This window comes from Colletotrichum abscissum (assembly GCF_030869225.1).
Source record: "Colletotrichum abscissum strain IMI 504890 chromosome Unknown Scaffold_55.1, whole genome shotgun sequence".
Classification (NCBI taxonomy): Eukaryota; Fungi; Ascomycota; class Sordariomycetes; order Glomerellales; family Glomerellaceae; genus Colletotrichum; species Colletotrichum abscissum.
Window position 1 is genome coordinate 80,906 of NW_026850487.1, and position 15,206 is coordinate 96,111.

General features: G+C 53.4%; 4 protein-coding genes across 4 annotated transcripts; 2 read left to right on the forward strand and 2 right to left on the reverse strand.

Annotated features, from left to right (window-relative positions):
- Nucleotides 1-1,251: 1,251 nt before the first annotated feature.
- Nucleotides 1,252-1,600, forward strand: CABS01_14528 (uncharacterized protein; the record flags this gene model as incomplete). The annotated part of the gene is made up of 2 exons (XM_060547867.1): nt 1,252-1,259; nt 1,420-1,600. 2 exons carry the CDS (start codon nt 1,252-1,254, stop codon nt 1,598-1,600), a joined length of 189 nt encoding a protein of 62 aa, XP_060393178.1.
- Nucleotides 1,601-2,318: 718 nt separating this feature from the next.
- On the reverse strand, nt 2,319-5,400 carry CABS01_14529 (uncharacterized protein; the record flags this gene model as incomplete). Its single annotated transcript, XM_060547868.1, has 2 exons — nt 2,319-4,612; nt 4,677-5,400. 2 exons carry the CDS (start codon nt 5,398-5,400, stop codon nt 2,319-2,321), a joined length of 3,018 nt encoding a protein of 1,005 aa, XP_060393179.1.
- Nucleotides 5,401-6,760: 1,360 nt separating this feature from the next.
- On the reverse strand, nt 6,761-6,970 carry CABS01_14530 (uncharacterized protein; the record flags this gene model as incomplete). Its single annotated transcript, XM_060547869.1, has 1 exon — nt 6,761-6,970. One exon carries the CDS (start codon nt 6,968-6,970, stop codon nt 6,761-6,763), a length of 210 nt encoding a protein of 69 aa, XP_060393180.1.
- Nucleotides 6,971-13,722: 6,752 nt separating this feature from the next.
- CABS01_14531 (uncharacterized protein) lies at nt 13,723-13,815 on the forward strand (the record flags this gene model as incomplete). The annotated part of the gene is made up of 1 exon (XM_060547870.1): nt 13,723-13,815. One exon carries the CDS (start codon nt 13,723-13,725, stop codon nt 13,813-13,815), a length of 93 nt encoding a protein of 30 aa, XP_060393181.1.
- Nucleotides 13,816-15,206: the final 1,391 nt, after the last annotated feature.

Below are 15,206 nucleotides of genomic sequence, written 5' to 3' on the forward strand. Positions count from 1 at the left end.
CGTCTCTGTATTCTTCAAAAGGTCGCGCTGCAGCTTGCCCACTGCCCAAAGGGCAGACGGCGCGCGCACTTATTGTGCGGAGGCATTATATGTTCCTCCCACTCTCCTCCTCATCACGAATCATCTCCAGCTCCCGAAATTTTCGATTCTATACAGCTATCTCAACCACGGTCTTCAAGCCCGCTATCTCATCTGCTTGGTTGACTCCCCCCCTTGAGGCTCTCGAACTCACATATTCGTCACGCCCAAAGGTCTAAAGGCCCATCTCCCCACGTGAGAAGCGTACAAGATATCATGACCAACAAAATATCCAACGATATATCTCTTGGAAGCTCCAAATAAACGATCCTATGTTCATTGGGCTTCTCATTCTCGCCGTCGCAACGGGGCTTACCCCGCTCATTGACCTTTTCCCCGAAATTGCTTATACGGCCCCGTTCAGAGACACAAAATATTTCTCTCAGTGTTACCCGGTGGAAATCAAACTAACTCTTCTGAAAAAGCTAGGCTCGCCGATGTTGAAGCCGCTCGCCTGCCTTAAGCTCAGCGGGTCCGGCGGATGTCATCCCCACTCCATTCGTCAAGCCTCGTGATACCATACGCCAACAGAGATACGGGCGATTTGTATACAAAAACATAAGGGCAAGGCATGAATCTTGAAGACGGCGTTCCACACAAGCACCGAGGGATCAAGGCGATGATTGAAGGGGGAGAATACACACTTGGCAAGAGTTCACACAGCGCCGCCGAGAGTTCTTAGTCATCATCATCTCATGTGTTTGAATACGAGTTGAAAGTCCGAAATCTTCCGCTCAGCGAAGTTATTTCCAAATCCTCCGAAAGCAATAAAGTGTCAAAAACTGAATTCCTAGTCAGGAAGCCTTGACGTCCTCTCGCGTCCCCACTATTTCCATCGCCCAAAGTCTCGTCAACCAATGACGATCAAGCTTTTTCCAACATCAATTCTTCCCCAGCTCATCCACGCAACAGAAAAAAAAAAGCTGCTTTCCATCAGCTACCGCCGCGTCCGACGTCCAGTCCTTCACTCGAAACCTCAAGAAATCTCATCAGCGGGAAAATCCACGTTCGTGTCTACCTTGCATATCGGTACCTCTTTTGGCGGAATTTCCCTCAGAAGCTGGGTTGGAAGCGCCGTACCTCTCTACGCAGGACCCCCCTTCAACCACACCCGCCAACAATCCTCATTCTCGCTCCATCTCACATACCCTCCACGGCCTCGCCAAAGACCAGATGTTCAAGTAAGCTCATGCACGCCACGGGACCCTAGCCCTCAGCCCCATCACCTCACCTCCACTCTCCTCTCCTCCCCCCCGTTCCCGCTCGTTTTCCCACGGCCCCCAAACTCGGGAACCTAAACCCTTCACCATGCTCACAAGACCCCCCACGCGGCACCTACAGGGCATACAAGAACCTCACCCCAAAGACCCGCCTGGGCTTCGGCGTCGCGGTCCTGGCCTGGGGCGGCGCAGGCCTCTACTTCTCCGACCGGGCCGAGGAGAAGTACCAGCCCACGCCCGAGGAAAAGGCCGTGGTCGACAAGTACGTCCCAAAGGTCACCGTCGTCGATAGGTCCGAATGAAGCGAGTGCAGTCAGTGAGTGAGCGGGTGAGCAGGGCGTCCGTTACTCGGGGAAGAAGATGATTGGATCTTGTTATTGAGGACGGAAAAAATGGTGTCACCATTGTCCAAGTGATTTAGAGACAGTCTTCACCGGATGTAAGATATAGGCATGGCCAAGGTGGTTGGTTGTTGAGTTTATACAGTCAAGTCGATTTTTGCAGATTCTAATGTCTAAGTTCATGCTACTAGTTCAAAAGAACAATGAAAAAAACTGTGCTGGCAGTGTTGCCTCTGCATCTCGTTTGTTTTTTCTTCGTTGTCGCGATAAAAAGGACGAGTACCACCCATTTTGAGACATCTAACATTAGACCAGACCAGCCTAGCCACGCAAACCGCCGAAACAAGTCATTATGAGCGAAAAGCCATGAATATCGTGACAACCTCATCGGGCCACCGCTGGTGCCACCCGAGAGCCTCCCAAGTTCTATCTGATCGCAGTCTAATGCAGTGCCAACTCCACCTCCCCGTCTATCGCATGAAACCACCCGCCACAAGATGCATATCAGAAGTAACCACCGTCAATCCGGCTTTGATGCAAGAGGGAATCGAGATGCTTTTCCGCAACAAAGCATATGAGTTGATGAGAACGGATCCGTGAGGAAACAAGACAAAAAAGATGAAAATGAGTAAAAAGAAACAAAACGCCGACCAAATGCAGTAGGTTTTTTTTGTGAATGTCAAAGCATGCCGCCGCCCGTTGTGCCGATGTTCGTTTGCACAGAAGGTATTCCTGGATCCTCCACCACCGCCGGAAGAGGTTTGAAAAGTCGCGCCATGTCGAGTGTCAGATTCGACACTCCAAAATCCTTGTCGATCTCTCCAACCGATCCCATATCTTCACCCCTAGACGCCCCATCCGACAATACCCATGCCTTCACCGACTTCAATAATTGCATCACCTGCATGAAACGCGCATCCGACTCCATCTGCAGCTCTGATGACCGGGTATGCTTTAACAGGTACTTGGCAAGCCAGTAGAAATGGATGCCGTCCCTAGAGAAACCATACCTACGGACGTTCTTCGCTGATCCAGGAGGAAATTGGTTGACCATGTCGGTATCCCAGTTGGTCTTGAACTTTTGGAGGGCCATGCGGAACGATTCGTGCACATGTACCGGAATGCCCTGCAAAGCGGGATCGACAGGTGTTGCCCTGCCGCTGTTGATGCCGTTATCTGATCCACCATTCACCATCCAGTCACTCATTGGTGGAGTCGCGTAACCCTTCATCACGGCACTACCGTCCAATTGAGCTCGTCGAATCAAGGACAGGATGGCGTGAATCAAGATGAACTTTCCGTAAAGATTCGTTCTGCCTGGCTGAATCTGGTAGGATCCGTGAAGCAAAGCTTGGAGAGCATAGTCCATTTCCGGTTGCTTGCTGCGCCGTGTTCCATTTGGATTCTTTTGCTGTGCCAACTCATCTCCGTGTAAGCCCAGAGCATCCTCGCAATCCTTCTTCGTCCGTGCGTCCCACGCTGCATCATCAGATGGCAGCGGGATGTGCATCTCGAAGCTGTCAAGTTGAGACTGGGCGTTGAAATAAAGTTCCATGGCGGAGTTGCAGAGGAAGATGATGTGCATCAGGCGTATCCGCTTTTCCTGTTCAACCCACACACCCCAATCGAATGTGGAGACATCGAAGTTCTGAGGGGTAAAGTTGCTCTGGTGCAGCGGACTGAAGAGGGGCGTGCTGGTGGAGACCTCCAACAGGCGAAGACGACGAGTCTGCTCCGCCATGGCTGGGAAAATCTCACGAGCGCTCTCACGGTGCTGCGGTGTACTATTCCAGATCAGCAGAATTTGGAGCAGCATCACAGCTTGGAGTTGCTCAAGGTCGCGATGACCGGTACTTGAGGCACCAGCGTCAGCGTTACCATTCTGCTGTTGGCCCACCGAGTTGGCCAAAAACTGCACGTCGCGAACAAGTGCGGACTTGAGGAAGTTCATCATATCGCGCACGTGATCTGGGGAAAGACGGTCAGAGTAGCAGGCGCCCATGCAGCACATGCCAGCCAACAGGCCAGTATAGGCTTCCATGATACGGAAGGTGGGTGTATGGAGAATGGGAAAATGGACATGGAAATGAGTGTACTTTTCCAAGAAGTCGCGTATGTTTTCGGCGGAGAAGTATAGGTTGAAGCCGGCGCTTTCATCGGTAATCGGGGAACCTGGAGGGTAAAAAAAGTTGAGGATCTGGTTGGAGAGATGGGTAAAAGGGTCTTGGATCGATGGCGGCACGTCCCAGGTCGAGAAAAATAGGGAATCGGGGTGGTTGGAGTGGCCAAGCGGACCTTCTGTACTTTCAACGCCGGTATTAGGCTCTGGTTTGGTTGCGATCTGCGTCTGTCCAAGATTAGGGGGGAATTGAGTATGATTTGCGTAGGTTTGTTGCGCACCAGCCTGGAACATTTGAGACCAATCAAGGCCCGATTGTTGGTTCGAGTTCGACCCGCCATACATGGACATTCCATTTTGACCCGGGGGCATATTGTAGTTTTGCATCTGTTGATTCATATTGGGCGTCATGGAGCTAGGGACATTGCCGTTGTATGCCTGCTCGAAGTTGCCACCTCGGCCAGAAGCATCCATGACAGATCCTGTCAAATCCCGTCTGTCTTGGTTACTGCCATTATCAAGCCTAGTCAGGCTGCTGGCGCGCGACAACTGACTCTGATCGTTCGCAAGGTTGCTCATCCCGTCCGACACAGGCATCATACCAAAAGGCTGAACCATGCCATCCGCAGGCATGTTACCCAGACCATTGAGGTGGTTCAGACCGCCATCCTGACCAAGAGCCGCCTTCTGCGCAGCAGCGTTCTTCTTGACATGAGCCTGAGGGTGAGACAAGTGACTAGCACCAGTCGGGTTACCTCGGCGAATGGAACACTTCTGGAAGTGACGCTTGAGAATGTCACTTCGCGAGAAAGTGTCGCGACACAGCACACACATGTAGGGGCGGTCGCCCGTGTCTATTCACAATCCGCGTCAGTAAAGGGACTGAGCTGCGTGAGTTAGTAATGGGTTATGACTTACGGCGCAGAAGATGACGCTTCAAGTGCTTCGCGTGCAAGTAGGTCTTGGTGCAGTGAGGGCAAGGGAACTTGCCATCGGCATCCTTGACCGGGATCACAGTGCTCTTGGTGTTGCCAGCGCCAGCGGGAGTAGCGGCAGGGCGGCCAGGAGCGCTGGGGAGAATGCCACGGCGACCCTGAGAGCCGACAACGTGCGTGGGCTGGTCAGCCTCGCCCATGCCACCGGGCATGACACCGCCGGGGCCGTAGGGAGAGTTCATACCGGGCTGGGGCATGACACCACCAGCAGGCATGGGACGCAGGACAGGAGGAACGCGTCCAGACGCGGGAGCAGGCGCGATGGGCTGCGGGTGAGAAGAAGCCATCGTGGTCTGGGGCAGCATGGACTGAGTGCCGTACGCCTGAGGCGGGGGAGGGTACTGGCCCATCTGCTGGTAGGGACCGCGAGGCTGCTGCTGCTGTTGCTGCTGCTGCTGAGGCTGGTACGGCGGCATGTTGTTCTGGGAGCCCGGAGTGTTGGGCGTCGCAGGAGTGCGAGGTGTGTGAGGGTTGCTGCCGTACATTTGGTTCATGGCGGCGGAGGTCTGCGGCTGCAAAGGCGGCAGAGTCTGGTGAGGCAGCGGGGAGTTGGTGTGCTGAAGTTGATGAGGCGTGATGGCGGGGGGCGACGGGTAGGAGGCCGAGGTCGTGTTTATACCATTGGTAGGGTACTGGGAAGCGTCCATGCTATCCGCGGCAGGTCTGTTGGCCTTTTGTCGAGACAAAGGCGCACAGAGCAGCTTGCTTGTTGCGAGATCGAGACGCGTTCTCACGTCTGTCTTTACGGGACTCGTCGAGGGTCTCGTGTAAAAATTTTGTGGGACAAGGACAGTCAAGTCGCCGACCCAGTTGAGATGATGATGCAAGGGCGAAAAGAGAGGCAAACTCGAGTGTAGTGATGCACAGTCGAGAAGTTCTTCAGGATAAGCTTTCCGCCAGACGAATGAAGGAAGTCGCGAACCCAAAGAAGACAACACGCGCTGAGAGGTGTTGTTTGTAAGGTGGACTTTCTGTGGTGGGATGAGGCTCCAGTTGATCCCGTTTGGAGGTGGTTTTGGGGAGGGTCGGGAGTGGAGCAGATGGGCCCCGATCCTTTTTATTTTTTTTCTCTCGCGTTGCTCTTCGGCAAGAAAAAAAAAAAGCTGTCAGGTACCTGGTGCCGCCGAGAGGGGTGTGAAAGAGGGGTGTGTGAGTGGGAAGGAAAAAAGTGGTCTTGCCGGGGTGGGTGCCGAGGGTGTGAGAGGCAGGAACCGTTGAGCAATGGTCACTCCGTCCAAAGAGGTGGAGGGGGGAAAAAAGGGAAGAAGTGGATTTGGACGTCGCCCCTTCTGGGAGGAGTGGATCCGGCTTGGTCTTGGTGAAGGGCCTTTTTCGGAGAAAGTGTGGGAGGTTGGCCGTTGGTCGGAATCCTGGTTGACGGATAATGGATCGGTAGGTGACGAAGGGAAAGGTGGGCAGGAAGCAGACCAGGGTGGGATGGTGGTGTACCGGTGGATTCTTCTTCCTTTTTGTGCAAGGAAGGCACGAAGGGTAGGATACTCCGATACTGTACGGTATCGATGCAGGTGACTGCGAATGGCAAGTTGCTTGTGTTTCTGCTCGCGTTGTCGAGTAGGTAAAGGCAGGGTTCAACAAGTGCCTCGACTTCTTGGGTGGTAGAATAGAGAAGAGAAGACTTGGCCGAAGCAGAACAAGAAAGTTGGAGGTCACCGCGGTCCAAGATCAAAGCATCTGAGTGAGGTGCGGACGGTATGAAATTTTTGGGGGGGTGTGTGTGGATGCGAAAATGAAAATCAGTGAGGTGGGTGACTTGGAAGGTGTGGGGGACGTGGGAGGGTGACCCGTTTGGCTTCTTTCCTTTTTTGCACTCAATCCACTTTGGGGCTAAGGTAATAAATATCAGAGGATTTGCCGGATTCTTGCCTGTGTGTCCCGTTTCGAGGACTGATTCTCGGTGATGGAATTTTGGTCGAGTCAGAGTCAGCCGTGCCGTCAAAGAATAGGTAAGCGGCAGATTGATGACGAAGACGAACAAGAGGGCAGGGCTCAATGGACAGAGAAGAAGTGAGAGGTGGCAGGCAAAAGGCAGGAAATTCCGAAAGAGAAGGAAACTTTACTAGGCACACCTACACGCAGAAGGAAGAATAAATTACGCAGACAGCCCAGGACCGCGCAAAAGAAGGAGAGAGACGGGAAGAGACCGCGCGACGAGACGACAACAGCTGCGCAGCAAGCCAGGAAGGTACAAGCACCCATGTTCCGTCCTGATTTCCAAGGGCAGTTGAGAAAATTTTGAGGAAGCGCCTGCCAATGCCTGCGTCTGCCTGGGCACGCCTGCCTCGGAGACCCGACGTTCGATGTACACAGGGCGAGCACTGTATGGTCAGATCTACGGTGTATGCCCGTAGTAAACGCAGAGACGAGGCCCTTGAGGAATACCTGAGGTACGCGATTCAAGAGACGGTGGTGTGTGCTGGGAAACAAGACAACACGGGAGGGAATGGGAGAAAAAGGTGAGGTAATGCGAACTTGGGTGCTTGGTTCGGTCGACGTCCATTGTGCAGGCGAGTGTCAAAAATCGAACTAGCTACACCTAGTAATCCATTCACGTCTGTTCGCCTGAGGAAGGCGGTACGGAACAAGATACCTGGCCGAGGGAACCTGTCAGTATTTGCACAGGGTTCACGCCTACCGTTACTCTGGTCTGCAACAGGGCGGTGACGCGAACCCTTTTTTTCATTTTCCTCTCGACCTGAGGTGCACCCGGTATCGCAGCTACCTTGGAATAAGGTACCTCCTCAACCACCGTCTTTCCGCTGCTCATGTCTGGAACGGGTAGGTATCTACGCAGGAGGTAAGCCTGCGTGCGGTATCACCTTAGTTTGGCGCTTCACAACCTAACGAGAGGGAGATGACTGGGAGAGAGGAAGTAGAGGTTGACGGGAGAGAGAAACAGGCATAGCATTGTCAAGGCCTGCATTAGATCGACCGGGCTATGCACTGCTATATTATTATGCTCGACGCTGCCATGTTCCCCTTGACTATAAACGGTCGGATGCACATCATCTTTTTTTCTGTGCGCTCTTTTCTAGTTACCTCACCTCACCGTATCTACATCGTGACTGAGTAGTGCATACCTAGGTTGGCGAGTAATGATCGAATGGTTTAGTTGGTATCGAGTCACTTGTCTCACCGTCTGCTTTTACCGTAATATGAGTCTAATTCCCCGAGCAATGCTACATGCCTCGCGGTAGGTTCGTTATTAAACGCTGATCCAATCCTCCAGGGAAACCCTCCCCTCGATGGTATCTCATGACTTCAGCCTTCATAGCTCCAAAAAGGAAAAAAGGAAGAACAAAAAAGTCGCAAAAACAAGGACGGGACATTTAAACTTTCTCATCATTACCATCCAGATGACAGCCTTTTGCACGATTTCAGGGAGGTGAAGGCGACAGCAAACAGGCCGGTACCTTGGTGGTTGGTACATGCAGAGTTCCGTACGTTTCTTCAAGACGGTTCTCCTGCGGCGGTATCATGCCATGCCAACCATGCCGTGCTAAGCCAAGGTAGTAGCGTCTGTCTGTCCGCCTTCCTTGCTTAAGATGCCCTGCCCTGGCGCTTGCCATGTCTTTCTATTGCCAGTTTGCCGTGAGCATGGGCGGAAAGAACTCCGCATCCGCACACCTTCCTGAAAATGAAACCGCATTTGAGCAAAAGGCCTGGCACGCTGGCTCACTGCACCTGCACCACTGTGTTGTGTCGTGTCGCATTGGATTGGATTATATCGTAAGAGCCTGAGGCGATTCCAGCGAGGGAAGGCACAGTACGGATATTCTTCGTGGTTTCGTACTCATCGTCCGTACTTCTTACTCGATGCTAATCTGTGCCTGCCGAGCATTTGTGGCTCCTTCCTTGTCAACGGGGAACATGAATTTGCTCGAGTCTTGTCCCGGTTTTATTTCCCTTCTTCGAATTCTTCCAATACTTCCATGACCCCCCCTTTTTTTTCCCCCAATTCCTTTGGTCCCCGTCCTGGTTGTCGTTCCTCGTGCGTCTTTGCCCCGAACCAGCAAGAAAGCATCCACCACCCTTCCCAGCCCCCGGGTTCGGTATGAGTACGTCTCGAGTTGGTAGGTACTCTGTGTACGAAGTAGAACATTTGCCCTAGCCAGACAGCCGAGTGACCCTACCACCACCATTCCCGCCATGTATCCGACCCAACTAAGATGGCTAGAGATCCATCTTTACACAGTAACTCCCCCCCTCCCTCGGGGCCTAACAGTGAACAACGTCCACCATCGCACCTCAGAAGTTACCTTGCTTCCTACCTTAGGGTCCACACGCCCCGAACTATCCCACCTGGCACTACCGCTGTGCCGCTGTGGTTCCCACGCTGACACGTTGCTGGCGGTGTCATTCAGTGGCTTCTTCCCCCCAAAAAGAGACATGCCCTGTGCAGACTGCAGCATGCACTCCCGCGAATGTGGTCCTAGTCTCCCACGACCATGCTCCTCTCGATTACCGTCAGCTGGAGTAAGTGGCCTGTAAGGTAGGTATGGCCCACGGGTACGATGGATGGTGAGGTTCCTTCCCCAAACCCAAGGAACATACGAAGTACAGGTGAAGTATCCGCCAGAAGGAGCAGCCGCCCGCCCGCCATCTCGACCCCTCCTCGTCCCGTCTCGTTACCTTACGCCGTCACCCCCCAAAAAAAGACCCCTCCCCTCCCCAACTCCCGTTTCTTCATCATGAGGATACCGTACGTGCGTGGGTGGATTCCGGGTTGGATTCCACCTGCAGGCCAGCACGCGCCAGCAGATGTGATGAACCCTTATTCTTGTCTTAATGCTGCCAATTGCACTTCAACATATCATACTATATCGTGTCGCTCTCTCATCACCACCACAGCCAACGCACAGTTACTCGAAACAGCGTTGTCATCCTCTCGGGGTTCTGCTAGCTTTCCGTATCTCGGCCTTCCTTGGATGCCGCCCGGCTGTTTTCTTGTTACAATGCACTTGACACACCCACGACACACGATACACGCGGTTGAATCGCTCCAATTCGTCTTCTGGCGGCCTTTCCTACACCCAAAAGCCGCCGGGGAAACACTAATCATTACGTCAACCCCTGCTAATCCTATCATCAGCGCGAGCTTCGTCGCTCATTCACATTGCTGACAACCTGGACTATCCATGTCGCACCGCCTAGGTGGCCACACAATCATCAAAATTATCTTGGACGACACCCACACGAGCTCTCATCACCGACATTGACCATCCAGACAGATTACAAACCATGCTGCTACTCTGTACAGTACGCACGGAAAACCCGCCGCTTCCAACGGTTCATGGCCATGGGTGTCCTTCCAATTGGACAAGGTAAACCTCTCTGACCATGCTCGCCCAAAATTGATGAGACGATTGCCAACCCTGCAAGCGTCACGACCGCCGCACGCGAATCGACGTGGTATCGTTACTCTGCACTGCTGCAGTCCGGCCACGGCACGCTCAATGTATGGGTACCTGAAAAGGGCAGGGCAGGGTAGGGCACCTTGCTGCCCACTGCCTTGCTCGCCGCCTCGAGATCCGAGGTACCCGCCAGCTGCATCCTACGAGGGTCTGCCCCTGCTCTGTGGATGCACCAACCATGCAGATGCTCGCTGGGCGTGGGATACTGGGCGGCATTCAGACCTATCTTCTCATTCGGGAACTCCTCTTGGCAGCACCTGCTGTCTGTCTGCTGCAGAACAAAAACACGCGTCAGGGATGTGGCTGCATACGCGGTACATTAAAACCGCGCACAAGTCAACCTTGATATTATCCTCCTAGCCGTACGGATATACAGGCGATGGTCGGCTCGTTCTGACATCCCGAGTGTGCAGCAGCAACAGCCTGCACGCGAAAGAAATAAGAAACCCTTGGAGTGGTCAGGGAAGCATGTCCGGTGGCCGGAGTGCGGACGAGCTCCGAGCGGCCTACTCGACATATGGGTCGACTCAATCTTGACAGTCCAATGCGGCCGGCATCACGCCGATTGCACAAGTACGGATACATCACGACGATGTACGAATAGCGGAAAGCGGAGTCCTCGGGGCCGAGTACCGACGAAGACACTATGAACCTCCACGCCAAGCGTTATCAACGAATCTCCTGGCCTCCAAGAGCATGCAGGGTCACGCTGCTACGAACACGAATCGTCTGGCACCGTCGAGAAATAGATGGGCGATGGCTTCTGATGGGCTAGACAGGAGCTTACACTACTCTGAATGATTCGCTACGGCAGTTCACAGCAGGCGTAACCGCCGCACCCTCCCAGTCATCACACTTCCTTCACTTTGGCAGTATGACGTATGTCAAAATTCTTTGGCATGTTCTGTTGAGGGCAATGTTCGGACACCAGGACCGAAGCGTCCCAATCACACTCTATATTCGTACTGTGCAACACGGAGGGCAGCCAGCAACAGGATCAACCGCGGTGAGCTGCCCAGCTGTCAAGTTTTGCCAGCTGTCCCTGCCACTCCGTCTGTTTTGTGCACTTACTGATTGCAACAAGCATGAATCAATTTGGTATAGCCACTCGGGCTTCGCGAGTTTACCGTCACCTATCGTCCAAAACTACTGTTTCGAGCCATCATGCTATCCAGCCTTGGAATTTCACGATAGTCCAGCAGCGGCAGTATCAATCATCTTGGGAGCAAGGCAACCCCTTGTTCGTCGAGCTGAGCACCCGAGTCCAGAAATTCTATAGAACATACAGAAACCCAGTGGTTCGACGGCTTTGAACTAAGGAGGCTGGGCAAACCTTGCTACCACGCTACTTGTCCTGGGTTTTCCGGTCCTGTCCCAGGGGGAAGGGGCCAGCGTACGATAATGAAAGATTAGGACAACCGCCGGGAAAGCTCTTGATGATCAGAAGACACAATATCAAGGTCTGCTGTCCATTTCCCTTGGCGCGCTCATGGCGAGGAGCCAAGGTATAACTACGGTTCCATGTCTTTCTTGGCATAACGATACGGAAAGGCCAGAAGCAATATCGCGCACAATCACCCGTTCTATGTACAGTATCGCAGAGTAAATCCCCCACCGGTCCAGCGGACGAGTAATTGCCGTCAGCACATGGCTATGTATTCGTACCTCTTTATGCCGCCTCTCCAGACATACTGTGTGCGAGGAACACAAGGCTACTGTTACCTCATGACGGATGTTGGGGGATGTTGTGCAGGATCCACGAGTCAAGCGAAACGGCTCCAAAACATACATTTCCGTGCAAGAAAATCGGACTTTGGCCGAGTCACCGCTTCGCTGTCAGCAATAGTCGCCTATGTCCGATCGACCGTCTATTATGGCGCCCGCCTGTCAAACGCCGGCTAGTTTTCGTGGCATCAGCGCCGAGGTTGAGAAGAATGAGTCGAAATGCACAGGCACCGCTACTAAAACGATTGTCTAAAACATGTCTACTGTTGTCGGTTCAATCATCAGTAGTTACAGCATGGACGTTTCTTTTGGATGCCCCAAAGAAGAGCCAGAAGAGCCTCACGCCCCATCTCTACCCGCGCCCGCCATCCAATGGGCATCTTTCGCATCACTTTCACAACGGGACGGGGCCATCTCAGATGATGGAGAACGGGGCACAGAGATCGATCTCACTGGACCCATCTCAGCCATGACCACAGACTCCTTTTGTTGCGGGCTGCGGATATCAGAAAGTGACAGCTCGATTGACGTCGTGACATGGCATGCGAAGAGCCCAAAAAGAATGTTCAACTTTGGCAACCCAGTCCAGCATTCCGCGACGTGACTCGACACGACACATGTCGCATACAGCGGAAATGCTTTTTTCCCCTGAGAGTATCGACGTTGGTTTCCGTTTGGGCGCGGTACTTTTTGCTGGCTCGAGAGCAAGCTCGTTCACTTGTACTGTGCAATTCAACCGTAGTACATACACCCACTACGCAAGCTTCCCCAGCCACTCCGACTACATCAGTTTACAGGGATACACGAAGTCCAGAAAAATTGCAGGACCCGAGAACAATCCTGATTCCTCAAACTGCCTTCCCCTTCCGACTCTCTTCTGCCTTGGGATACGAGAGTGTGTTGATCAGACACCACATCACGCGGTCGTCAATTCGAAGTCCGAATCACAAATGACACGACGCTGGCTGGGGGCCGTAGTCGGAGACGCTGCTCTTCACCGTGCATCTTCAGCACCATCTACAGTGCACGGTTGGGGGGAGCTGCTAGCAGTAGTCGCCTGAGAAAGTTGGAGGCTTTGCTGAGCTGGTGGCCAACTTGGGTAACGAGGTTGCAGCGCAAGAAGTAGCGACTTAGGTACCAGCCAGTACGCAGACTATACCCGGCTCTTCGGCATAGCTCATTCACATTCAGCTACCTGGCACCAACCCCTCCTCACACCCCAGGCTAGGTGGCGTCGCTGGCCGCATTTCTCTGAACGCGAGGCACGCCGTGGTACGCATTGGACAGCTCGAGAATCGTGGGACGATGACGCTCGAGCACGGTGAAGTGAGGGTCCACGGCCCCATTCAACCCTTCTTACCGGTATTCCAAGTCCCCATTATTCTCTTCTAGAAGCACAGGATCCGGAAGCTTTGGCCATATCTCGAGATTCCATCATCAAGATGTACGACTTCGATAACTTGACATCAGACGGTGGCGCTGTAATTTTCCTCAATCCTGATGTGTTCCAAACTCTGTTGCAAGCCAATTCTTAGTGACGAATCACTCACGCCACGCTTGCATCATAAGCCCTGGGAGGGTGCAGAGATTTTTTTGTGTCCGAACTTCCCCCGATCGAGAGGTATGCTTGCCATGGGATACTTCAGGACGTCGTGCTTTGGCCTGGTTCCGGCATCAAGGTTCAAAGGAGAGGAAAGCAGAGAACTCGCAAGAGGCTTGGCTTGTAGGCCGGGAGCGGAGAGATATCCGACAGTTACAAACGCCACGAAGCGGCTTCCGTCCGACGCTCCTACCGTGTCTACCGGTACCACTATGGAGTCACTGTTCCGCGTGCAAGCTGTGAGCATTCTGCCATCATCCATGTGCGAATCTCGCGTCCGCGATCGACCACCACCTCACACCTAGCTCCGAACAGCACCACTTCTCTCCCGCTGGCATATGGCGACCAAAGCTTATTGCCAGCCTACAATCGGCCGAGAGAGATGACAAATGTAACTGGTTACGGTCTAGCTCGATCAAATTGGGAACTCATGTCCGCTAATCTTGTGTGACGAAGCTACGATGCGACGAGTCCCACGCTGTATTCGCGGCCCCCAACAAGGCTGCAACGACTACTCTCTCAACGTGAGGGAAGGAAGAGACTGACAGCATCGCTCAGGTCGTGGAAAAGTCGAGTGAAGGCGGGCTCTCTCCGAACTGCAACAAATATCCCAGCTGCGACGGCTTGGGTCATGTTACAGGTACATTGGGATGCGCAAATTGCGTACCATTAGGCGATAGGTGTTGCTACGCGCACAGCGAACGAGAACCGAAACCAGAGCATCTCCTTGCGGCAGATCCCTGAAAGACGACTCGGGGTTTGCTTCGTGAGGTAAACCGATGCTGAGTTGTGGCTGGCGATCTCGACAGGGGTTCGCGTCAGTGCCTCGGTCTGATGGAAGTCCCGTCCTTCGGATCAACTCATCATCGTTTATTCAGCTACCAGCGGTTTGTCGCGCCAGAGAGAGAGAGAGAGAGAGAAAAGCCCTGCTGGCCAAGTTCTTCCAGCAATGGCAAGTGTAGGCGCCTCAAGTTCAAGGTTGCTGGAATCGATCTCACTCTCGAAGGGAGTTGCGGTCTTCCTCCAGCTTGAGCGGTAATTAGCGCACGCTCGCGGCTGACAGCGTGTTTTTGGTCGTACGTTCAAAGAACCTATTCATGAATTCTCCGCCTCCTGCTATCCATTACTTCGGTTTGTGGATGGTATACTCCGTACAACGGTCGTCCAGCCTTCTTTGCGGGGCATGTGGTTCTAGCAACCTAGTCCCTTTGGTGTTCCTGGAGGAGGCTGTCTTGGAGTTGGAGATTCATCAGCAGCGGGATCTCAAGCATCTTCATCAGGGAGTCGGGACCCTCCATTCGAAGAACAAGCGCGTTCTCGGTGGATCTTTTGGCTGGTCTCCCGCGTGGCTTCAACAGAGTTGAGGCTGTTTTGCGGTTCCCCTGAAGACTCCACCGTCAACCACCACCTTGCGTCGAGATGGCAGCCGCAGGCCTAAGCTGAGAACCCTACTGCTGTGCGGCACAAGCTCGATAAGACTGATGTTCTCGCGCGGAGGTGTTATCTGATTTCATCTGCCCCAACGCCCTGGCCGGACTTCAGAACGGCGGAAATCGCCGTCGCATACCATACCCTTATTGACCGCCATTCGCAGAGAGGCTGGCAGATTTCGAGACTACCTAAACAATCAAATGCACGCCGCGCAGGTCTTGCAAAATGACGAGCAGGGGTGGCTTTTTTCCCTTACCTGACGCGA